This window comes from Phoca vitulina, unplaced genomic scaffold (assembly GCF_004348235.1).
Source record: "Phoca vitulina isolate PV1807 unplaced genomic scaffold, GSC_HSeal_1.0 scaffold145, whole genome shotgun sequence".
Classification (NCBI taxonomy): domain Eukaryota; kingdom Metazoa; phylum Chordata; class Mammalia; order Carnivora; family Phocidae; genus Phoca; species Phoca vitulina.
In genome coordinates, this window is record NW_022589848.1 from 218329 (window position 1) to 242951 (window position 24623).

Genomic DNA, 24623 nt, shown 5'->3' on the forward strand with positions numbered 1-24623 from the left:
TAATAAAAGATATCCTTTAAGCCCTTGAGTATTTTTCCCCATAATACTACCACTTTATTTGGATTCTAGACAGCCCCCTCCCCACCTGTTGGGTTTGTTTTTTGCTTTTTAGTTTTCGCCTAGCCACTTGAGGTCATATTTCTATATTTCATTTTTTTTTCCTAAGCACAATTCTGATTTTGCACTTTGATGGGGGAATCAAGCCACACTCTTAATCAAGCCAACTGATGCTTAGAGAAGTGTGGCAGACCACCAGAATTCCCATTAAGCAGTCCCAAAGCATCCAGCATCCCCCCCCGCCAGCCCCTGATGCATTTGATTGCAATGAATACTGGTAACTGAGAAATACAATTCCCACTTTGATCATTCGATGTTTATTACAGTACTTAACCTGTCCTCCAGGCATTTTTCCTTAATCTTAATTTATTTCAGGATATCATTGCTCATTTATTATAATTTATTTCAGGATACCATTGGTCATTTGCATAGCTTTTAATTCCAGTTAAAACGTATTAAAATTATAATTTTACCTAGAAAACAGGGCTGTAGACTAGAGCTTCCCAAACTTTAATATGCATATGAATCACTCCCTGTATAAATACTGGCTATATTTACCATGTTAAGCCAGGTGTGGGAGACACATGATAGCGTTCATGCATTTATTCAACCAACAGATTTCCACTCTCTCCTTACTGTGATGCCCAGAATTAGACGCTTTAACGTCTATTTAAATCTATTCTGTCTGGCTTTCAGTAAGCCTTGTATTTCAGTCTCATCCTTAGAGACTCATCTGAATCAGCAAAAATCAGAAAGCACACACACGCTCTCATATATGCACATGTAGGAGTCACCGCTGCGGGTTCATACGTGGAGACAGGAGTTGCAGAATCACGGCATCTCATCCTCAGCTGGGTGCTAATTGGGTCTCCTAGAATTCCCTCACTTTTCTCACGTGTCATTCCAGAGCTGGAAGGCCAGCCTTCCCTTTGCTGGAAAGCACCTCTTTCCCCTCCCAGTAGGATGTGGCAGGAGGAGCTCTCGCCTGGGGACCGGGAGACTGAGGATTAGTCCTAGTCAGTTTCTGATTTTGAGACTTTAACAATTTCGTTGTACCATGCCTCAGTTTCTTTGTTTTTTGTAAAATGAGATTTGACCATATAGATCTTTACTGCTTTTCTCTAATATTCCCCAAAGCCCCGAAAAGTTTTCTTCTAGAAGCCCCATCTCTCTGCTCAGCGAAGTCACATTCATCTGGCCCAAATGGGAGGTTTTGTTTTTAAAATCAAAGTTACACACACACATACACACACACGTGCATATAAGGCTCTGAAAATAGCATTAACAATAACTACGAGATGTATAATAACAACACAAAAGTTACAGTCCCCTGTCCCATCTGTCTCTATCTTGTCCCACTCTCCAGAAACAATAACTTTTAACTTTTAACTCTTAACACTAACTTTTAACTCCTTTTTAATAAAAGGTAATTTACCTATATATCTCTAAGTAAAATGCCTATTTTCTTAGTCTTTACTTTAAATAACCATCTACTGACTACCAGCTATAGAAAATGATGATTCACATCTTTTGCAGCCTTCCCACAGACATGTCAATATAACTCCCCATATTCTCCCTTTATAATTATTTCATAATCTGGGGTCAAATAACGTTCATTGTTTACATTATTAAGATCATTGATTATTTACACTGAACCATGTAGTAAGCTGTGATTACTTGAGAAGCATCACTGTTTGTCTTGAAATGAGAACTGCCCCATTTTTTTCCCTTTGCCAGTCCATGGTTTTGACTGCTGTATTATCTTCCACTGTGTGAGTCTATCACACTTCATTCAGCCACTCTTCTGACTATCGGCACTGAGTTGTTTCGGGGGTTTTGCTCTTGTAAACAGCACTGCTTGTAAACACTCTTGAACATGTCTCCTGCTGCCCACATGCAAGAGCTTCTCTTTGGTGCACACCTAGAAACAGAATTACTAGGAAAATACGTGAATGTTCACCTTCAGAAGATAATGCCAGAAGTGTTCTCCAGAGTGGTTGCAGCAAGTTACACTGCTACCAGCAAGGTTGCAGAGATCCTGTGGATCCATAGTCTTTCTCACACGATATTGCTCATCCCTTTTATGTTTGTGTTAATTCAGTGGGTATTAAATAGTATTTCATTGTGTTTATTAGCCATCTTTGCTTTCCCTTCTGTGAAATGTCAGTTTGGGTCTTATATCCAAATTTCTATTGTATTCTTTATGCTTTTTAAAATTGTTTTATCAATGTTCTTTTGTCATGATACTCATCCTTAATATGTTGTATGTATTGCAGATATCTTTTCCCAGGTTGTAGCCTGTCTTTTCACTTCCTCACTGTGTCTTTTATGACCAGAGTTCTTCTTATCAAATTTTCATAGTCCATGTTTTCTGTGTCTTGTACAAAAAATCTTCTACCCTAGGGTCCAAAAGACATTAACCTAGATTTCCTACCAAGAGTTGAAAGTGATTTTTTAAAGTCTGTAATCAATCAGGAGTTGGTTTCTTGATATGGTTATGGAGGAGATGTCTAATTTCATCTTTTTCCATTCACATGACCATTTTTTCCATCCTGTTTATTAAACAATCCCTCTTTTACTCACTGATCTGACAGACCACTTCTGCATATACTATACATTAATGGGAATACATTCTGTTTCATTGGTTAGTGTTTCTATCCCGGCACCAATACCATACAGTCTTAATTACTGTAGCCTCAAAATAAGTCCTAATATCTGGACAGGCACGCAAGTCCCTCTCCTCTTTTTCTTCAGAAGTGTGCTACCGGTTCTTGCTTTTGTATTCTTCCATATCAACTTTAAATCATCTAATCAAGTGCAGCAAAATACTCTCTTGGGATTTTGACTAGAATTGTATTGAATCTATAGATCAATTCAGGGAAGAATGCCTTTTCACAATATTGTATCTCCCTACCCATCAACATGGCCTTTGTCTCCTTTATTTAGATCTTATCGAGTATCTCTTAATAAGGTTCGTAATTTCTCATTTACAGGTATTGTACATCCTTTGTTGTATTTATTTCTAGATACTTGGCATTCTGATATTATTTTAAGTTCTCTTTGATAATGCATTCTCGTTGCTTTGCTGCTGGTGAGCAGAAATGCAGCTTAGTTTTTATACTAGCCTTAAATACATCCACTTCGTTATATTGTTCCTACTATTTGTCTGCCCTCCTGTTACTTCTAATAAAGTTGTCTGTAGATTCTTTGGGTTTTTTAAATACTGTCATCTGAAAAACAGCAGCTTTATTCCTTTCCAATCCTCACGCCTCTGGTTTTTTTCTTTTATTGCATGGGTAGCGCCCTAATATATTGAGGATTAAAAATGGTAGTAGTTGGAATCTTTAGCTCATTTCTCATATTAAATGAATACTTCTAGTGTTTCCTCATTTAGGATGATGTTAATTTTAGGTTTTCTTTAACGTCTCTCTTTATATGAGTTAATTATATTCCCTTATATTCATAATTTGTAAAGAATTTTTATCATGACTAGGCATATAACTATTACATGCTTTTTCTGCATCTGTTGAGATCATTATAGGATTACCTCTGTTAATCTATTAATGAATTACTGTATAGATTTTTAAAATATTGAACAATCCTTGCATACCTAGTATAAAGCAAAATTGGTTGGATTTTTTTTTCAGACACTATTGAATTTTATTTATAATATTTTGTTTAGGATTACTACACTTATATTCATGAGTGACATGGGTCTGCTGTATTCTTTTCTTATGGTATTTTTTTCTTGTTTTTGTATCAGGGCAAGGCTGGCTTAAAAATTAGTTGGCTACAAATAATACATTATATGTTAAAAAGAAAAAAAAAAAGAAGATAGTAGGAAGGGAAAATTGAAGAGGGGGAAATCGGAGGGGGGGCATGAGCCATGAGAGACTATGGACTCTGAGAAACAAACTGAGGGTTCTAGAGGGGAAGGGGGTGGGGGATGGGTTAGCCTGGTGATGGGTATAAAAGAGGGCAGGTATTGAATGGAGCACTGGGTGTTATACGCAAACAATGAATCATGGAACACTACATCAAAAACTGATGATGTAATGTATGGTGATTAACATAACATAATAAAATAAAATTTAAAAAAATTAGTTGGTTACATTATTACATAATGTCTAAGAAAAGTCTGCATAATATTAGAATATGCTATTTCTCACCTGTATAACTCTCATGCCTGGTATTTACTTTGTGTGTTTGCTTTAACTGCTTCCAGTTTTTAGATGGTGTTAAGATTGTACATGCTTCTTATTTCTTCTTAAGTCAGTTCTGGTGGGTTGTATTTTTCTAAAAATTTGTCCCACTTTAAGTTTTCAAAAATTTTTGAAATGATGCTTTCTCATTTTACAGTAGGTATTGATTATAGGTAAATTGTTTAAAATGTTTTCTTCTGATTTCTACATTGTCCATGATGTTTTCTGAGTTTATTTTTGTTTGTTTTGATTTTTGCCCGTCAACAATTAAGTGTAAAATGCTAAATACTGTAAGTGAACTCTATGGTTGGGGCTTGGTGACATACATTGTTTCCTCTGAGGGACCTTCCCTGACCTCCCAATTAAAAAGTGAACACCCAACATACCTATCACTTTCTCTCCTCTTACCCTGCTTATCCTCTTACCCTAATTTGCTTTCCTTTGTGGTCCTTATCACTACCTAATATTGTATTATATAGATATTTTTTCTTCTTTTGATTCATTCTTTGTCTTTGTCTAAAACTAAAATATGGGCTCCAAGAGAGCAGGTCTATTTTGTTCTCCACCATAACTATTGACTAAATAGTGCCTAATACAGGGATGCCTGGGTGGCTCAGTTGGTTAAGCGACTGACTCTTGATTTCGGCCCAGGTCCTGATCTCAGGGTCCTGGGTTCTAGCCCTGTGTCGGGCTCCATGCTTAGTGGGGAGTCTGCTTGAGGATTCTCTCTCTCTCCCTTTCCCCTCTCCCCGCTCCCCCTGCTCACATGCTCTCTCTCTCTCTCAAATAAATATATCTTTAAAAAAAATAAAAATAATTAGTACCTAATACATAGTCCCTAAAGATTTGTTGAATTTTGTTGTATTAAGGAATTGTGAACTTCCCCTTAGAATGGTCAAATAAAAATGCAACTATTTCATTAGGGTGCCTCCAGATAAAAGTATGTAAAGCTCTTTTCTTTTGGACTCTAAGTGGCCACCGAGAACTCTCCAACCTCATCCTGAGGGGTTTTAAGCCTGGCTGCCAGTATTTTAAGGCTCTAGCAGGGGAATGGTGGAAGGTTCGTCATGTAGAATGTTATTTAATTCCTTTGATGTCAGTAAAGGCCCTCCATTTGATACTTCAGCTGTGCTGAGTGTGCCCCATTTCAGAGCTCCCCTGGTTCAACCTCTCGAGATAGTAAACTTCCTCGTTCTCCCAGGCCACAGCGGACAGGGCAAATAGAGGGTCTGGATAGTCCTTTCGGTTGCTCAGTGAGTCTTTCTTGGTGTGCAGGGCCAGCGCACTCCCCGGGCTGCAGTGTACCTGAGCGTGTCTGGGCCTCGGCAGTGCTCGTGTATGTACTTCCTCCCCCAGCCATCCTGCAAGCACCCAGCAAATTGCAATCTTAAGTCAAATACCTCTCACCCATCTGCATTTTATCTTCCAACATTTTTTCACACTCTCTTGTGTGCTATTGTCTCCTTTCCCACTTTCTTTGTCCCTAGAGGTTTATGCCTTCTTTCTTCCTCTAGTATTATTTTACCAGGATTTCAGAAGAGAGACTAGACAAATACCTGTGTTCAAAATGCCATGTTGAACTAGATGTCTCTTGAAAGTTTGGGCCAGATGGCTTCCTGGAGGATGGTTTTCATTATTTCTAATAGCAGAAGTATCTTCTCAAATAAAATCCTGTGCAGAAACCCTGTGTGTAAAACCAAGCTGTCCTCCTGTAGTTTGGGAAGACAGAAGAAGAGGGTCTGGGATACCCCTGCCCTGAAAATGCCTCCCTGTCATTTCCCCTCAGTGCCCCTCCCCAGGCCTCCACCCGAGGACCTCTCTCCAGCACTCCCTACACGCCCCCAAAGCCTACCCGAAACTCTTCAGGCAGAGCCAAATTTGAAAATCACTGAGTCGTCATCTACCCCCGGTGTAGACACAGCTATTGAAACACATATGGATCTCACAGTAGCTCATAACAAGCTCTGCTTGTTGACTCGCCATAAGGAAGATTATTTATATCCTGTTTTTTCAGATGTTTTCATCTCCACATTCTGGGATGAGATCATCCTCAGTGAGAACACGGTGACTTTTTGGATACCCTTTAGGATGATGGCTAATGATGAGACTTAATGTTTCTAAGAAATATCGCTTTATCCCTGTAAATGGAAAGTCTGCAAAGACTGACTGTCATTTCCCCTTGTCAGTAATAATGTAAGAAAAAAGCCTCAGGAAATGTTCAGTTGCGATTGTGTAACCCACATTCGCCATCCCTATTAGAATTAATTTTTTTCTAATGTATTACAATCCCTGAAATTCTTCATTGAGCCGGAAATACCTCACCTCTTACTTACAAAAGCACTTGAGGGACGTTAGAACTTGGAAGTCCATTAATATGATGCTCCAGAATGCACGAGAGTACATGTGCTGAATTATTAAATCATCAGAACCAGGTAAATCTTTTTTGACTGTATGACTCCAAAGAGCTCAGTGCTCAATTTTAAATGAGGCCGAGGACTTAAAATTAATTGGCCAAGCAATGGATTCTGAGGTGCTGAGCTTACTTTTAAGATGAGACGTCCCCAAGTAAGTGGGACCTTTGGCAAAATCATGGAGTTCTATTTATGTATTTTAAAGAAGGTGCATTCACCTGTAAAAATTATCTTCATACACACTGTGTGAGAAATTGTGAAGTAAGCTGAGGGTCTTCTGGGAAGACATGTATGAGCTATTCCTGTGAGTGTAAGGGCCTCCGAGTTGCCCTTTGGGTTTCAGCCCCACTGAATTTTTCTAATTGGTGCTGTCTCCCAAAGCACTTCTTAAAAGAGCGACAAGCTGTTAAATGTAAGCGAGGCTTATAATAATCCCATAAAGACATTTCATGCCTAATACTGCAGCAAAAGAAATTTTGATATTGCTTCATAACTCAACTAACTAAATTTGACTTACGCTGAAATACAGCAAATATAGGAGGCGCCATTTCTTCTTCAGAACATGCTAATCCACACATAATCAGCCTTTTCGAACTGAGACTATATGACCTTTGTTATTTTTCCCTGTTTAGAAATGTTTCGGTGAAACCTTTAAGAAAGCTTAAAAGGAAAGGAGAAAAGTGAATTACCTACTCTACTTTTGAAATAGGTTTCTAAGAAATATTCAGTGTAGTCACGTTCTTGAAAAAAAAATACTCCTTTTCTCTTAATACTAGTATCATACTTTCCTATAAACTATTTTTTTCATTGACGAAATTAATCTTGAATCACCGTAATATTTTGGGACTCTGAGTTGGTACAGCTCGGTGTTATTAAAGGCCTGGAGCCGGCTTGACTGCTGTGGGAGCACAGAGCGGTCATTGTAACAGACAGCGGGGAGACCTTTCATTTTTCAGACATTACACCCTGATCTGACATTGCGGAGAAAACGTCTGTGGCCTTCTCCATTCTCCTCGCCCCAGACTAACCATAAAATAAACCTGACTCTTCCCTCTCTTCTTACCTTACCCCAAGATAGATTTTTATTTACATACATATACATATAAATATAAATACCATCTTTTTCATGAAGTATACAGCGGGAAGGTGGCACCTGGAAGAGGCTATACCCTTCTCTCTAAACACTGTAAATATTATGAGAAGCAAATTCCCCAGAGAGCTTTTGAGCAGCTGGTTTGAATAATGATTACTGTTTACGCATCTCAACCATTCCAACATCCCCGAATCAGAACCCATTTCTTTGTTATTCTTACAGGTTTCTTGGTGAATGGCTGAGACCAGACCAATCATAGATACCTACCCCCTTCTCTTGGGTTTGGGCTGGGGATGGAGGCTGGGGAGGCACCCAGCCCAGGGAGTTGTATCAACTGGACAGATAACAGTGATGGAGAGAACCTTTAAAGAAATTGGATTCACAGGAGCTTTGACTATGAGGAATTGGGAATCTGCATATACATAGCCACAGAATCCCAAGTTGAACCAGCATCATTTTGCCAGGAAAGTAAATCATCCTTTTGTCTCTAACAGTAATAATTTTTGCATTATTTCCTGGAGAAAGAAGCAGCGTAGTCCTATATACCCAGCATGGGTGAGGAAAGAGGTAATCCCATTTCAACACAATGAAATTTGCTTTCCGTGGCATCTCTCTTGAAGTAATAGGTACATACTCTAGCAACCTATTTATAACATGCAACGTATCTTTTAAACTTCCTATTAATCTCCTACACATGTACCAATAATTTGCTTAGGAAACCCTTCGTGTAAGTAATTCCAAGATACATGTCATTGTAAATGGTAGTTTACAAATTATTTTTTTACGCTGTTTGAAAAACAATTAGGTAATCTACAGGAAACCTGTCATTTTTTTATGTCCTCCTCCAAGGATTACCTCTACTATTCTAAAATAGCACACAATTTTAAAAGTAAAGCAAGATTTGAAGTGGATCTTTTGAGGAGTCATAAGATGAAAATGGCAAAGCAAATTTAATTATATAAGCAATTCTTCTCTCTCACAAACCTGAAAGAAAAGCAAAATGGTATTTGTGAAATTTTCTTTGTCTAATAAATAGCCTCACTTTACAATAATGCCAATGACCCCAGTTTAATTAGGTGCAATTAATTTTGTGCAAGCGGAAGTTGACATCTTGCTAGAGGCAAAGCCAGCTGTGCTGTACCCTGTCTTACGAATTTTTTTATTATCACCAATGAGAATTCAGTTGTTGGAACTGTTGCAAAAGGGTGGGTGGCAGGGAGGAAAAGGCCACAGGGCTCCATTTTATATTTAAAAATGGCTCCAGTGGACAGCTAAATGTTTAATTAAAAGAGCTTCTAGGAATGATTTTTCATTGGCGCATCATCTCTGACAAGTGATCCTGACTTCATTACTGCTGTTCGCACTCCCTTTGGACACTGTTCCCATACATGTGTCTGGACACATGCAGCTCAGATGAAGACTGCGTTCCTTTGAGAGTTCACAAAAGCATTCACTGCTACGAGAAAACACTCCCACTGACTGCAAGTGGGCTGTGTCATCTGGAGGTTTAACACAGTCCTTTTGTTCAATCTTGGAAAATTTCCGTGCCCCTCAGATTGCTCTCGTCCACATTATCACATGCTTTGAAAACCCCCTGCCACCACCATTCCACATGCCTCCTTAACACTTAGGGTTTTATTTTAGTGATTGAAAGAAGCCTTCTGGACTTATTTGGATATATACTTTTATCACCTGTGTCTTGTACATATTTAAAAAAGTAATGTATGTTGGTTAAGATAGTCTGAAACCCTCTTCATGTTCAGCATCCAACTCTCCATTTAACCACTTAGCCTCCGAGTTGTCAGTCTTTGCTTTTCCCCACAGTGTCCCCCTCTCTGCCATCAGGAGATGCTGTGCATCACCTTCCAAGCCTTGTTCTGCAGGTTTGGATGCTGGAGCTTTGTTGTTCTTATCAGAAGGCATGAATACCTGAACTACCAGATCCCACCTCTTCATGAGTGGTCCTTAACTGGTTTGTTGGCTGAGGGGGTGACAGCTCAGTGAAAGTCATGCCACCAGCCGCTGGAGTGGCTGAGATTGTGAGACACCTGTCTTTAAAGATGGCAAAATATGAACAACCACGCTTCTTAGAATCAATGAAATTCAGTAGATCTACGTTCTTTTGAATGACTGTGTATAATTCAAATGACCACAAATTAAATCATGAAAAAGAATGTCTTTGCGGGGGGCGCCTGGGTGGCTCAGTCGGTTAAACGGCTGCCTTCGGCTCAGGTCATGACCCCAGGGTCCTGGGATCAAGCCCCGCATCGGGCTCCCTGCTCAGCGGGGAGCCTGCTTCTCCCTCTCCTGCTCCCCCTGCTTGCTCTCTCTGTGTCAAATAAATAAATAATTTTAAAAATCTTAAAAAAAAAAAAAGAAGAATGTCTTTGGGATAAAGCTTATCTGCAACCAAGCCTAAGTGATTGCCCAGCTTTTTTAAAACATGAATATAAAAAGTGGTGAAAACAGGATTCAGTGTACAAGAGAGTAAAAGAATTTGCACTTGAGATTGTCATCAAATCCAGTCATACCGCTCAGAACCATGCACAGGCACTGACTCTCCAACTGCCATATCTTTACCCCCGACACATGAACATTATCATCGGTCTGGGGGCCACAAGCATTTCTTCATCTCCAGCAGCCGAAATTCATCTGTATTTATTTGTAACAGGTCAGAAAAATACAAGTTTAAACTCTGTCTGGGCTGAGAGGAGTAAATAAGCAGGCTGGCTTTAAAAGCACAGACATTTAAATGTGTATCAATTACTTCCGAGTCTACAATCTACTGCAGATCCGAGCGGGGAGAATGGGATTGAGACTGGGCCTGGAAGGGATGTCAACATTTGATAAAAGAGTCCATCTCCAGAAATGTTTGCTTAAAAGAACACGGTTCTTGCTGCCCTCCAAGAGGATCTGCTGTCCCAAGCCCCTTGCCAAAACCAAAAGGCCAGCCTGACTCATATGTGAGTGATGCTCCCTGCATAGCCACGTCTGAGTCAGACACACAGCCGTCCTCTTCCAGCTGTCAAACATTTCATCCTACTCACCTTTTCTTCAACACACAAGTGCTAATCAACTCACCCATTTCCTCTCCTTTTCCTTTTTTAATTCCTGCTAAATGCCCACACATGACAACTCAGAGGAGATCAAAGGAGAGAAATTCAAAGTCAACTGAATTTCTTCCACCAAAAAAGATCTAGGTATATTTCCTGCCATTTTTTCTATGCATAATATATCTTCACATTTTTGTTTACAAAATTGGAATCGTAGTTTACCTACTGTTTTATAGCCTGATTTTTCTTCACTTAACAGTGTATCAGGAACATTTGCCCATGTTCATAACTGTTCTTCTATCATATGTATTTTTACTAGCTGCATAATGGCCATTATATATTTCACCAAATAAACTTAATCAATCTCTTATTGTTAGCCATTGGAATTGTTTCCAGTTTTTTGTTTTGTTTTTGTTTTTTTGCTTTCTTTTTTCATCTTTTCTTTTCTTCCATTCATGAATTTATTCTGTCCTCTTAAAGTGCCCTGGCCTCTCAAAACAGATTCTTCTAGAGTACAATACCATCTTTGTGACCTGTGCAATTTAACCTCTGAATCCTAGTTTTCTCATACGTAAAATGAGGCTCATAATACTTTAGTGTATCTAAGGGGTAGAGGTAATATATATATGAAGTGCCTTAACACATAGTAGATGATCCAAAATGGTAACTCTTGGGGTGCCTGGGTGGCTCATTCAGTGAAGCGTGTGACTCTTGATTTCGACTCGGGTCATGATCTCAAGGTCGTGAGATCAAGCCCTACATCGGGCTCTGCACTAGGCGTGGAACCTACTTAGGATTTTCTCTCTTCCTCTTCCTCTCTAAAAAAAAAAAGTAACTTTTTATTTCAGAATGTAAATTGCTTAGAAATCATTTGGTTTTGATTAAGATGAAAGTAGACCACATTTGGTACCTAAGAGAGATGACTGTTTTATTCCATCGTCATTCCAATAACACAAGAAGCCTCATTCTGGTCTTCAATTCATGGTAGAAAATATTTCAGGTGAAATGCATTTTTTTCAACATTAAGATCGTATAATTCCAAATTTAATTACATGTAAGTGGTCATTAGTGAAGAAACTGGACACCGATGTGAAATTAGAACCAACAGCTGTCTGGGGAATGCAAGTATTCATAGTTCTTGGGAGAATCAGGTGAGGATACTGGGGCTGTGATGCTTCACCAAAGAAAAGCTGATGAATGCCTCTTCCCCTTTTCTATCAGTTTCTTACGTGGTGAGAAGATTCTGTGGCTGTGTGGTGTTGGATGCCATCCAGCCATCATGCGAACATGTACAGATGGAAGGTCCAGAACTAGCCTTAGAAAAGGAAGCAGAAAAAGAAATTATGTGCAGGATTAGGAGAAAAAAAAAACCTAGAGAGGGCCACTCACACCCCAGCCACCTTTGGAGCTGCCTTCCTCAGCTTTCGCAGAGGAAGCCGAATGCCTGAGTCCTATAAGATGTGGGGTCAGGATGGGACATAAAGAGACATGGTGTCCCCTCTTGTCCCCAGTCCTCTCTGCGGCATGGAATTTGGAGCTACCATGAACTTCTCTGGGCATGTGCGTGCCAGAGGGTGGGCTTTCCCATCTCTCCTGCCTTTATCTCCCCCGCCCCCCGCCCTGCTCCGATTTCCCAAGACCTTTCTTCTGCAGTTCCCTGCTCAGTCACCCTTCTTGGTTAACACCTTATTTACTAATGGATGTCCAGGTCATAAAAGTATTCTTTTCTCATATAGGGAGTATAGGGATGGATAGATAGATAGTATCTACTACGTGTTTTTCGAGTTCTCTTCCAATGCTCTATGTAGTCCACATTTCTATTTGTACATTATGATTTAATGATCCAAGCACATGGTACCTGTTGGAAGACTTGGTACCCATTAAAAAACCGGATTTCTGTTCGTGGTTCAACTACTAACTATGCATCCACTTAACAGAGGGGTCATGAACTATAAATGCCTTCAGGGGTCAGCAAGAAACATACATGAGTGAAAAAGCCCAGATACAAGGCAATAGGGAGTAGCAGGGACTGTAACAAATTAGAAACTGTTATGCCCTGGCCAAAACGGACAGCAGCTATTTAGCACCAGCATGTTGGTGCCGTGGAGTTTGCAGAGAAGGTATTCCCTGATCCTCAAATGAATGAGTGAATGAGTGAACAGTTAAACATCCCTTCTCTAGTATAAAAATCATTTATATTTTGTGTGTGTCTGTGATGATATATGCTGGACCAGCAATATTCACACCTGTTACATAAATACCAGTCTTTTCTAAAAGTCCAATAAATGATCATCCCATGCATTACACACCGCTTAGAAAAAGAAATGAACACAATCCCACAAAATAAGAAATAGCATTTTAGAATAGTATTTCCACAATAACAAATATTGGGTAGCAGAAGAGGGGGGGTGTCAGGGTTTGGGGATGGGAAAAGTCTTTTATCAAAGGAGTAGCAACACCTCATTTTAACCCACCTCAGCACACCCCGCAGGGACCCATCACACATTCAGGACATCGGGAGCTCACCCAAACCACAATTGTTCTCGCATTCTTTCTTCACAACACATCCTTAGAAAGATGAAATGCGTTTACAGCTACCCTTAGGTAATTACAACCCACATTTTATATTCCTTCTCCTTTGAAGGTTTCATGAAACAAAAAAAGATATATTATAAAAATATGGGTGATTATTGTGCATAAAGTCTTTGAATAATGCATCAAAGATCCATTAAAATACATGGAAATAACATATTTTAATGGCCCAGCCACAAACTAGTTGGGGATATTGAGCAACAAATGATAGAGCAGGGCCAGTGGCTCCCACAGCCACTCTGGTTGTGGATAGAAAATGAGCAAGGCATGTTTGAAACCATAAGCATATGGGTAGTTCCTTCTCGGTCCGCTTCTCGAGGAAAACCAAACAATTACCTTAGAAGTATAAGCAACTGCAGGAGGTATAAGCCCCCTAAGATTCTATTAGCAGACACACGGGCAAGAGCTAATAAACCCAGACCTGAGGTTCAGTGTAGTATGGGGGGAAGGGCCCTGGATTCAAAAGCCAGAGGTTCAGCCTGTAGTCTCTTCTTTGTGACTTTGTACCAGTTACCTGTCACCACAATGATGATGTCTAATCCAAAAACAGCCGTATCAGCGGCATACAGTAATAAACATTGATTTCTGTTTAGGAGCCTCTAGGTTGGCCGAGCAGTTCTATCAGAGATGGGCTCCTGTGGGCTTACTCGCGTCTGCAGTCCGCTGCAAGTGGGTCAGGTGCCTTTACCGCCCTTGGCCGAGCTCTCTCGGGCATTCGGGGCTTCAGTGGGGACAACTGCTGATGGAGCTCGGTGCTAGGAAGTCACTCATCTGCCAGCAGGCGAGCCTGGACTTGTCCTGAGGGGGAGACTTGGCACCGGAACACTGGTACTTCGTGTGCATCCTGTTGGCAAGACATGTCAGAAGCCAGCCCGGGGGGAGGGAAATAGACTCCAGCCCTTGAGGGGAGAAGCTGCAAGGTCACATTACAGAGGGGCAGGTGCAGGGAGGGGAGAATCGGGACCATTTTTACAAAGCAGGCTGTTACGGGTCTGGGGAACTTTTTTGACGTCTCTGAGTAACTAGCTCTTACCTTGCCTGTTACCCACAGGTGGTTTTACAGCCCAACAAGGCAATACGAGCGAACATCATTTTAAACTCAAATTCAGTGCAACAGTTCAAGTGAAGTTAACTAAGGGATGGTGTAGGGGGTAAAAACCACAGAATCTTAAACGTTTCTGTGTAGACACCGGCGGTCTAAGCTGGTGCTGGGACACTGCTATTTCTAAAATCAGAAAACACCAAGTAGCTCTGGGGTTCAGAACGGGCCTCACAACAGCCCAGTCCCAGTCACCTCAAACCACGGCCAAGGACAAAGGCCAGATTCACAGTGGCTACCGCCCTACTAGGAATCACAGCAGACTTTAGGATCATCAGTCTCCTCCGGGAATAAACTGGTCTTGCCCTTGTATTTTGAAAAAAATATTATCTATATACCAGATTATATTATCACTTGGCTAGGTTTTTGAGATACCGTCCTCTTGGTAGTTCAAAACCTTTCACCTCTGCCATCCTCTTGGCGTTGTGCGTATTTTAATAATATCCCCGGCAATGGTAGTTGGAAGTCAGCACAGGCGTTTTACAAAAAAAGGTCTTCCTCGCCCTAAAAGCCAGCAGATGTTTGTGCTGAACGCCCTCCCGACTAAATGCCTTCCTGCTGCTGGTGAGCAGGCGCTGTCACTAAGAAAGCCCCTTCCACTCACGCTGGGATGCCCAGAAGACACAGTCTTTGTGTCTTCATATTTGTGAGCGTTGTCCAGCTGGAACACCCTCTGTCCGGGTCCCGGGGCTCCCTGTCAGTAACTCCGGGCTGCAGTGTGCTTTTTCACTGCCTCGCGGTTCATAAGGGGAAGAGGTTTCCGGGATGACCAGGACACAGACCTTCCAGCTCTAATATCGACAGGCAAGGCAGATGGCAGGCAGCCTTTTGCGTGCAACACTCTGCTAAATGCTGCTCGAAACATCAAGCAACCTTGACTTGGATACCTTAAATTATATCGCTAATTAAAAGATGAGGATCATGTTTCGTTTTCACCTCTGACGTTGCTTGAGAGATCCAGGCAAATTAGACCCCTGGCAGCATGGATCTGGCAAGACTGTGTAGCCTGGGTCTAAGTGAGGCCGGGTGCACCGCAGTGTGCGGGACCAAGGCCGGGGACTCCAGGTTGCAGGAGTGAGCCTCAGAGCAGCCGTGCTTCCCCCCAGGGTAGGGAGGGGGGGAGGCAGAACAGGGGTTATCATTGCTTGACCCTGTGACACAGAGGCCTTCGAGAGCACCAGGTGGCCCCACTCACCCCCCAGCCGGACTGCGATTGAGTTTCCCCAAAGCCGTCTTCATCTTAAAACCTGCTTAAAGGCTAAAGGCAAACAAATCCTTCTTGAAACCTGAGTCCATTTTAAGATGTCTTTACTAAAATCCCCTCTGAACCATTAGCTGTTATGTCATATAATTTCCTTTTCCTGAGAGTAACATTCTTGGTGATTACTGCTGTAAGGAATTATAAGTCTCACCCCGTAAGAAGCTCTGTTCAGTTTCCCACGGTGATAATGTGGTACTAAGGCGATTTTCTGAATTTCTACCTGAGGTGTTTTTTCATTTCATTCTGACTACTAAATCTTTCCCCTTTTTTTTTTCCTTTGCCTTTCCTGAGTTAGAAATGCTGTATGGTTTGGTTGATTGAGGTCTGCGTTGATCCTTAGCACAAAGGTCAGTTGGGGGCAGAATGACAGAATTTATGATCAGACTTTCTTCAGAATGAAAATATATATCCCCGGATGTTTTAAACCTTATTTTGTAATGGTATCATGGGTTATTATATTTTTTTATAATCTGTGCACCCAGTGGCCAGACACTTCTTTTCAAGACTTTAGCAGTTCAGTAAATAGAAAATGTTACGTATTCCTAGATTCAAATTAAGTTTAATTTAAAATGCCTTTTTAATTTTAAAATATGCTTTTAATGTGTTTTGTTTAATTTGCAGTTTTACTTCCCACTATTTCCTAATCCATATATCTTGAGTTTTAAATTAAAATTAAATTAATTTTAAAACTTAATTATGTGGGATCATAGGGTAACCTGAACATATTAGATTTCTCCAGGGGAAAAAAAAACTCCAATGGAAGAAAATTAAAAGGCAATAAATTCCAGCTCAGTAGAAGCCCAAACTGCCGAATAGTTTAAGACAGCTTGAGAATACTGTCAGAGCTACTCAAGGCCAGGCGAGGTCTTCAAGTAAGTGACTTTAGAGGTCCCTTTACAAAGCCGCATCACCTTTAAAATTCTGTATTCCTTTGGGCTTTCAGAAAGTAGAAAAAGGAGGACTATGAATATGTACAGAATACTTACCCTTGGCCTAGCGCTGAACTAATTTCATCCTTCCAACAAAACATGGAATTATTCACCCCATTTTACTGATAAGGAAACTGAGGTTCATAGCGGTTAAGTAATGGGCCCAGAGAAAGAAGTGAGGATTCAGAACCTAAGTCCGACGGACCCCAGGCATCCTGAGCTGACCACAGCAGAACGTGTGCCTTCCAGGCCTGGCGAGGGCCTGGCTCCTTGTCTGCTCAGGGGAAGGTTGCCTTTCCTTACTGGATTTTCAGTAATTCCAGAAGTTACCGATAGGTGGCAGTACATACACGTAACAGTGACGGTGCCTGTGTTAAATCGGTAGATTTTCTTTTCCCAGGTTCCCTATCGTTGTCAAAGAATCACTTTACGTGAGTCATCTGAACAATTTTTACAAAGCATCCCTGCCCATTGGAATAAAAAAAGATACTAATGTCAACTATCAGACGAGTTGCTCTTTGCATTCCTCCCTGTGACAGTAATAATGCCAGAGCAGTTCACTGTCGGCTTCCTAAACCTGGCTTAGACAAGTCTCCTTATGATCCCTCGCTGCTGAGGAGCTTCCTTTGCCTTTTCTTCTACCCTGACACACACAGTGGGACTACCAGGGATGCTTGGAAAATTACTTCTTTGAAAACTCTTCATAGCCAAACAGTATGGAAATGTGTTCAATTTCAAAAAAAGGTTAGGACAGAAGTTGTATCTGGGGTCCGCCCTCGTGTGGAACGGACACACCACTGGGCGACCGTCTGTGGTCACCTCTCCAGCAGCCTCTCTCGTGGAGCAACAGGATTCACCACAGACATCATGAGCTCCGGAGAAGTCTCCACCTCGGAGGCTCTTGTGCTCCAGGCGCTCTGCTGGGTTGCAAGGCTGGGCCATTCTGACTGGGCTCAGGGTTTCCTTAAGTTTCTCTACGGTGAACCTGTGGTGTATTTTTTTAATGACATAAATGAGCTCCCTTGGGTGGCTTTTGGCAGCTTACTCAAAGCATAGTTTTCCTTCAGACAGCCCTATTCTGTCTATTTGGGGGAGGGAAAAAAGGAGTCTTTCTTCAGAGAGCCGTGGCCCTGGGAGGCTGGCTCTGGTGCACTTCTTTGGATTGTCCCCATGGGACAGGACACTAGATGACAGCAGGCTGAGGAGCCCATTCATCTTTATCAACAGGAATGTAAACTCAGTGACTCCACACGTTTTTATTATGCACCCACCATGTTTTTGGTATTGTGCCGGGGGCTATTATATGTGGCCTTAAATTATCTTTCACTTAACATGAAATTGGTGTGAGAAAAAATAATATTAGCAAAAGTTATCATTTATCAACTTATGAACTCATTAAGTTATCATCATTGTCCTTTAGTAAAAGTTCTCATTTGTAAGTTGGGAGTGATACTGGTCACCCACTTCTCCACGCGAAGAACACCTAAACCTGCTTTCTGTTACCAAAGCCAGACAGTTGTAACGCGTGCCCCCAGATAACAAATAGCTGAGCAGGATTGGTGTCCTGTCTGCTTCCACGCAGGCTGCAGAGTGGGATGAACCTGCAGATATGCTTCGTCAACGACAGCGGCAGTGATAAGGACAGCGATGCTGATGACAGTAAGACTGAAACCAGCTTGGACACCCCCTTGTCTCCCATGGTGAGTCCAAAGCCACCAAAGCTCTGTGTGTGTGCTTTCCTGGTCACCTAGCTTCTTTTTTGTTGCTGTTAGTCAGGAAAAAAACATGGCAGAGATTAAAAAAGGAACGTCTCGTGCCATTTCTTGACATAGCGTGCTCCTAAAATTTGGCAATGAAGAATCAAAGCTGTGATACAACAAGGAGACATAAGCTCTGTTAAAGTTAGCAACTACTTTCACATTAAGCCATGAGAGAAATCACATATGCCCCCAGAAAATTATGCTAGATGCCAGTCCTTCTCCATTGGGCTTAGAAATATTAAGTGCAGACCGGCAGTGGGACACATTTTAAAAGGCAGCGGCGGGGATCCGGGTGAGGATGGGAGCGCTAGCACGCAGAGACGTTGCTCAGAGAAACCAGCAAGATAATGTGCATAAAACATTCCTTACTCATTCCTTGCACACATACTACAAAGGATGACTTAATGATCCAGGCCACTAATTGCTGGAATCCTTTACTCTCTGTGAAGTCTTTATCACCTTTCTTACCAAAGACCAACCAGCGGGAAACTGTGTTGGTCCATGAGTGCAGGGCAAGGTCAGAACTCCATTGGACGCCTGAGATCCTGTCCACTCCAGAGAACACACTGCCTTAGCTCTGGGTTAAATATTTTGCTGTGTCTGATCCCTTCAGGAAAGTTTTGAGACCAAGAATCAAAGGGACCTCTCGAGTTTATTGTCATAAGTAGATTCTCCCTATTGTTATGTGACTCTGCTAAAATCAGAGTCTGTTCTTGGCACTGAGGAAAGAAACCATCTGCTTTAATGTTATTTGAGATTTGTACAGACCAAATCAGGTGGCGAGTCGCGTTGTTGGAGGGGACTCTCTCTCAGCCACTCTGGGAGGTCCCAGGGACTGCTGCAGCCCATCTCCAAAGATGGCGCCTGACACAGAAAGCTCAGGCCTGCTCTTTTTTCCTTCACAGAGCAAACAGAGTTCTTCCTATTCTGATAGAGACACTACTGAAGAGGAATCCGAATCCCTGGATGACATGGATTTCCTCACAAGGCAAAAGAAATTGCAAGCCGAAGCCAAAATGGCCCTCGCCATGGCCAAACCAATGGCCAAAATGCAAGTAGAAGTGGAAAAACAGAACAGGAAAAAGTCTCCCGTCGCTGATCTCGTAAGCAGTAGACACTGAAACGCCAGAGAATGTTTTGGTGGCTGCAAATGGTTGACGTGGTCCCAGTTCTTTCCCAGAGTTATGCAAACTTGGGTTTCTACAAGGCAGTTTGTAAAAAGTACTGTCATTGAGAAATATTTGTTTCCTTTTCCTTCCTACTGTATCACTGAAAGATACATAAGAGATTACACGAAAGTAAACTGTTTTTGATTCATATCTACTGTATTTCTTAGAGGTGGTATTAGCTGTCAGGGGAATATTTTAGTGTCATTAAAGCAGTATCAGTTTAGAACCTACTGGTTGTGGTAAATTCACTATCGCCTTGGCTGTCATTCCCACCTTTCAGGGAAGACAGTACGGCATGGTGGATAAGGGCCCTGGGCTTTGAAATCCAGCAAGGCCGTTAACTTGCCGCGGGGCTCTGGGCAAGTTACTGAAGTCTCGGTTTTGTCATCTATCAAATGGGAATAATAACACCTTTGTGAGAGCACAATTGTGAGAATTCAGTGAACAAAGCATCCAAAGCACACAGCACAGTGCTTGTAACATGTGCAAACTCATAAAGAGCGGATATTATTAATTTTATCCATGTCATTGGTATTCGTGGAGCTCCCTAGTCATTCATTTGTGGACATGATCACTGACTCACGGTTGTCACAGCCTGTGTTCATGACCAGTCGGATAGCTTTTGATCTGAGTAGTGTAGCATTTTGATGCCAGTAGAGCTTTGGACAACGTGGTGTATGGGGCTGGGGGGCAGGGAGCTCGCGCTGGGAAGCTCAGACTGGGAAAGCTGTGGAGCGCAGAACCTGAACGGAAGTGGGTGAGAGCGGGTCTGTCAGGAGAAAAGTGGGTCTTGTGCTCAGTGCCCTGGCTGCTCGGGTCACACCTCCATTTCTTCCCTCTGCATCTTCAGCTACCACACATGCCTCACATAAGCGAATGCCTGATGAAAAGAAGTTTAAAGCCCACCGACCTGCGGGACATGACTCTCGGGCAGCTACAAGTGATAGTCAATGATCTCCATTCCCAGATAGAAAGTAAGTGTGCGGGTGCTTGAAAATGGGGTGTCAAGTGTGAAATATCGTGGGATAGTACTACCTCCTTGATTCACTTCCTTTGTCCATTTCCTTGGGTTCCTCCTGCGTGCTGCAAGAGAAGGAAGAGAATCACAAGGCTCTGTTTTTGGTTTTTTTACCGTAAAATGTTCAGAAAGTTCAAGAATTATTCAAGGTTCGCAGAGGTGATAGGTCCTTTTTATTCATCTCAAACCCCCAGCACCTAGCACAGTGGCTGGTGTGTATTTGGCTCGCAACATGTGTTTCTAGACTACAATTTGGTAGTTACACTTCATTAATTATGCAATTATACCCTCAACTTTACTTGTGTATCTCTTCATTTTAGCTCATCAGTCAGATTCAGCTTACTTTGTGGGGACTCCAGGTGGGGAAAATATGTATGAGCAGCATGTGACAATTACAGGATGACAAATTATGGGCCTTTTTCTCCCCAGAATAAAGAAGGGCCTCTCAGAGAAGTGTGCCAAGTAGGTGGCAGATGAGTGGCACTCCCTTGAGGTGGCTGGTTGTGCAGAAAAGGGCAGTCAGTTGCTCTGCCTGATGAGAGAGAGAACATAGAAAATGCTCACTTGGGCAGTGTGGTTAGTCCAACGGAAACCATGTGCCCTCCAACCTTGGGAACATACGATTCTATAAAATTTACAGGTTAAAAACCACCTAAGAGACACGCCAACCAAATGCATTCACACAAACTAACTATAAAAAAGCACTTAAGAGCCAACCAAGGAATTTGTACACGGACTGAATGTTTTATTAATGATTTATTTATGGGGCACCTGAGTGGCTCACTCTTGATTTCAGCTCAGGTTATGACATCAGGGTCATGAGATAGAGCCCCACGTCGGGCTCCATGCATGGAGTCTGCTTGAGATTCTCTCTTTCCCTCTCCCTCTGTCCTTCCCCACCTTCCCCAACTGACAAGCTCTCTCTGAAAAAAAAAAAAAGATTTATTTATTTGTTTAGGTATGATGGAGGTATTGTGGGTATGTTAACTTTAAAAAAAAAAAAAAAGAGCCCTGTCTTTAAAGATACATACTGAAATATTTACAGATGAAATGATACAATATCTGAAATTTACTTTAAAATAATCTGGTAGGAGAAGGGGAGATAGATGCATCAAGATTGGCCATGAGTTGATCATTTTTGAAGCTGGTTGGATGCATGGCCATGGGGATTCATTAAATCAATCTCTTTGCGTTTATATCAGTTTGAAAATTTCCAGAGTAAAAAGTGAAAAACTTCATATGGGAAAAAAAATTCCATGCACTATGTGGGCCCTCTACTGAGTGCTAATATAAAAAGCAACTCCATTGGGATTTTTTTTTAATTTTTTAAAAAGCTACCCTGAGAACATAGTGAAAAAAATAGAATTGGGCATATTCAGAGTTAAGTTAATATGTTCAGTGTTGTTTTAAAATCAAGAGAAAGGGTTTGACATTCTAATTAAGAAACCATAGATTCACAGGGTTTTTTTTTTTTAATTCTACTACATTTTAATTTTAGTTGAGAGCAAATTACTAGGACTATAATTCTTTCAAGGACCTAAAGGCTTTCTGATATTTTACCACTGAAACATCTTCCTTTGACTTCTAAATACTAAAATTATCATCTAGCTCCTTTCAGTAGTCGATGAATTTAGACCTCTTCGTATGATTTTTTTCCCTCCCTTTTTTAAATTGGAAACTAGTCTGAACTAAAGGTAGATCAATGCATCGTTTGAAGTCAGGATCTCTAAAAGCATTTCCAAGGAGGACCTAGCTGAATACCTCCTTCCTTTCTTTTATTTCTGGGCCCAGAGCTCTTGCTGCTAAATGAACGCTATGGCCCATGCGTCCATGCGTCCAGACCTAGAAGCTTCGATCTAAGGGTTAAAAATCAGAGAGCCCCTTGCTTGTTCCTGTTTTTCAGGAACAGGAGCTAAATTCACCCAGTGCACTGGTTTCAGGAGGATTAGAAACGTTTCTCTCTCTGTGTGTTTGGTTCCCAGCATAAATCCTAAGGAATCTTTTCCTTGGCACTCATCCGGGATTTCAAGGTCTTACGCATCTGGCTTTCACATAACTTGAGATAGGACTTAGATATTACTGAGAACAGCCCGCCCCGGGGCTGTTGCTTCTGCGGGGCCGTAGGAGGCCTTGGAGCATCTCTGAGGCCCCTCCTCTGCTGGTGCCGGATGTCCCTCCAGCTGTCGGGGGTGGGAGCATCCTCAAGACGGAAGGTGGAAAACTTAACATGGCCCAGACGTTTTTGTTCACATTTGTGCAAAACAAAACCCTGCTTTTTCTAGCAAGCTATTTCCCTAACAAGTAACGGTTTCATTTCCCACTTTAACGTGAATGTCATTGGAAATCCTTCATACTGTGGTCCTTTTCTTCCAACACTTCTGTAATTATGCAAACTCGTCATGTTCTCAAACTGAGGACTTCTCCCGGGCTTGTGAAAGGCTAATAGAAGAATTCCAAGTCTTAGCAAAAGTAGCTTGTATAATGGGTCCGTATAGCTGCACGTTGTGACTTAGATGCAGTTTTATCTGTTTTTTAAATGCTCCCTTTTCTTTGCTCCAGGCTTGAATGAAGAGCTGGTCCAGCTGCTCCTCATCCGAGACGAGCTGCACACAGAGCAAGACGCCATGCTGGTGGACATCGAGGACTTGACCAGGTCAGTGATGCCTCACCCTTTCCGAAAAAGGAAAGAAGCCCAGGGGGCTCTGAAGTTTAAGAACTAAGGCAACAGCAAGCTCTAGAGAACTCCTTCCCCTTACTTCCATGAGTAACTCACCTCATCTCTGCTGGTGTCAGCTGTTGAGATGGAGGGGAAGTGCCTAAAACTCCTTTCCAGATGCATTGCTTAAACACACACACACAAATGTGTTGCTTTTTCACAACCGCCCTCCCAGTGCATTCGAATTTCTTACACCCCCACCAAAATCAGGTCAGCAGTTCTGGCCCAGGAGGACTTTTTCCTGAAGGACTGTCCCCCTGGGCAGTCAGCCCTAAGTCATTCCATGCTGGCACGCGTCCAGCACACGAGCAGCCGTGCGGTGGGTGCCACCCAGCTCTCGCTCGCACCTGCCATGTCCAGAAGGCAGGGACACTGGCATCTTTCCACCACACCAGTGCCACCAGATTGCTCTCACTGGGGAGGAGACTCCAGGACTTGAGTTTCCAGCTGGGCCTGGCTCCAAGCACCCCTCTATACAGAGGGAAAGAATGTTGCCTCCCCCGCCGCGCCCGCCCCACCGGGATACAGAAAGGAGGTTAAGGCCAGTCAAGATCTCGCATTTCTTAGTAGTTTTCTTTGTAGAAAAGCCTATCCCCGTAAGTATATAAAGTATATGAAATACTGTGAACGTTCGTATGATCTCATATTTACTTTGCTACCTTTTCTGAGACAGTACATACGAAGTCTTTAAACCAAGAGGTAATAATTACTATTAATCCCAGAAATGGGATTCAGAGAGTAGAAGGCTCCCCAAGGAGAGAAAGAACACTGCTTGTCACAGTAACATAAGGAATTAACCACACGATCCAGAACCATCCGAGAGAAGCTTTGAAAACATATGTAGGGAAAATGCACTTAGCACCTACCACAGGACCCCTTCTCAATTGTAATGCTGGGTAAAAAAATATTTTTCTAAATTCAGTGTTATAAAAATAGTTTGGGTAGCAAAATAAATGCTATAGAACTATGTCTAGGCTTTTTCTTAAAAAAGACCTACGGGCAGTACTCTGTGTTGTATGCTTTGGATATTGTATTGCCGCGCCCCTAACAAAAAACAAAAACAAAGAGCCAGAAGGCCTCAGACCTTCTTAGTACATTCGTGTGTATTTAAAATGTCACAATAACACTCACATAACATTATTGCCCCTACCCATGTATTCAGGCGCTGCTCCAGCAACCGTAAGACACGTCCCTTTTTGTTTTGTCTAAGAGATTTGTATATAGATACTAAGATTATGGGAAATCACTAGTGAAATCTAAGAC

The 24623-nt window shown here is 41.8% G+C and overlaps 1 protein-coding gene across 4 annotated transcripts in view; it reads left to right on the forward strand.

Moving 5' to 3' along the window:
* LOC116628940 (schwannomin-interacting protein 1) overlaps positions 1-24623 on the forward strand; it is a 139320-nt gene that overhangs the window by 111389 nt on the left and 3308 nt on the right. For all 4 annotated transcript variants that reach the window (XM_032399250.1, XM_032399251.1, XM_032399252.1 and 1 more), the window contains 4 exons: positions 18280-18397; positions 19363-19560; positions 20477-20600; positions 23204-23297. In XM_032399250.1, coding sequence (XP_032255141.1) covers positions 18280-18397; positions 19363-19560; positions 20477-20600; positions 23204-23297 — 534 coding nt within the window. The remainder of the gene's footprint in view (positions 1-18279; positions 18398-19362; positions 19561-20476; positions 20601-23203; positions 23298-24623) is intronic.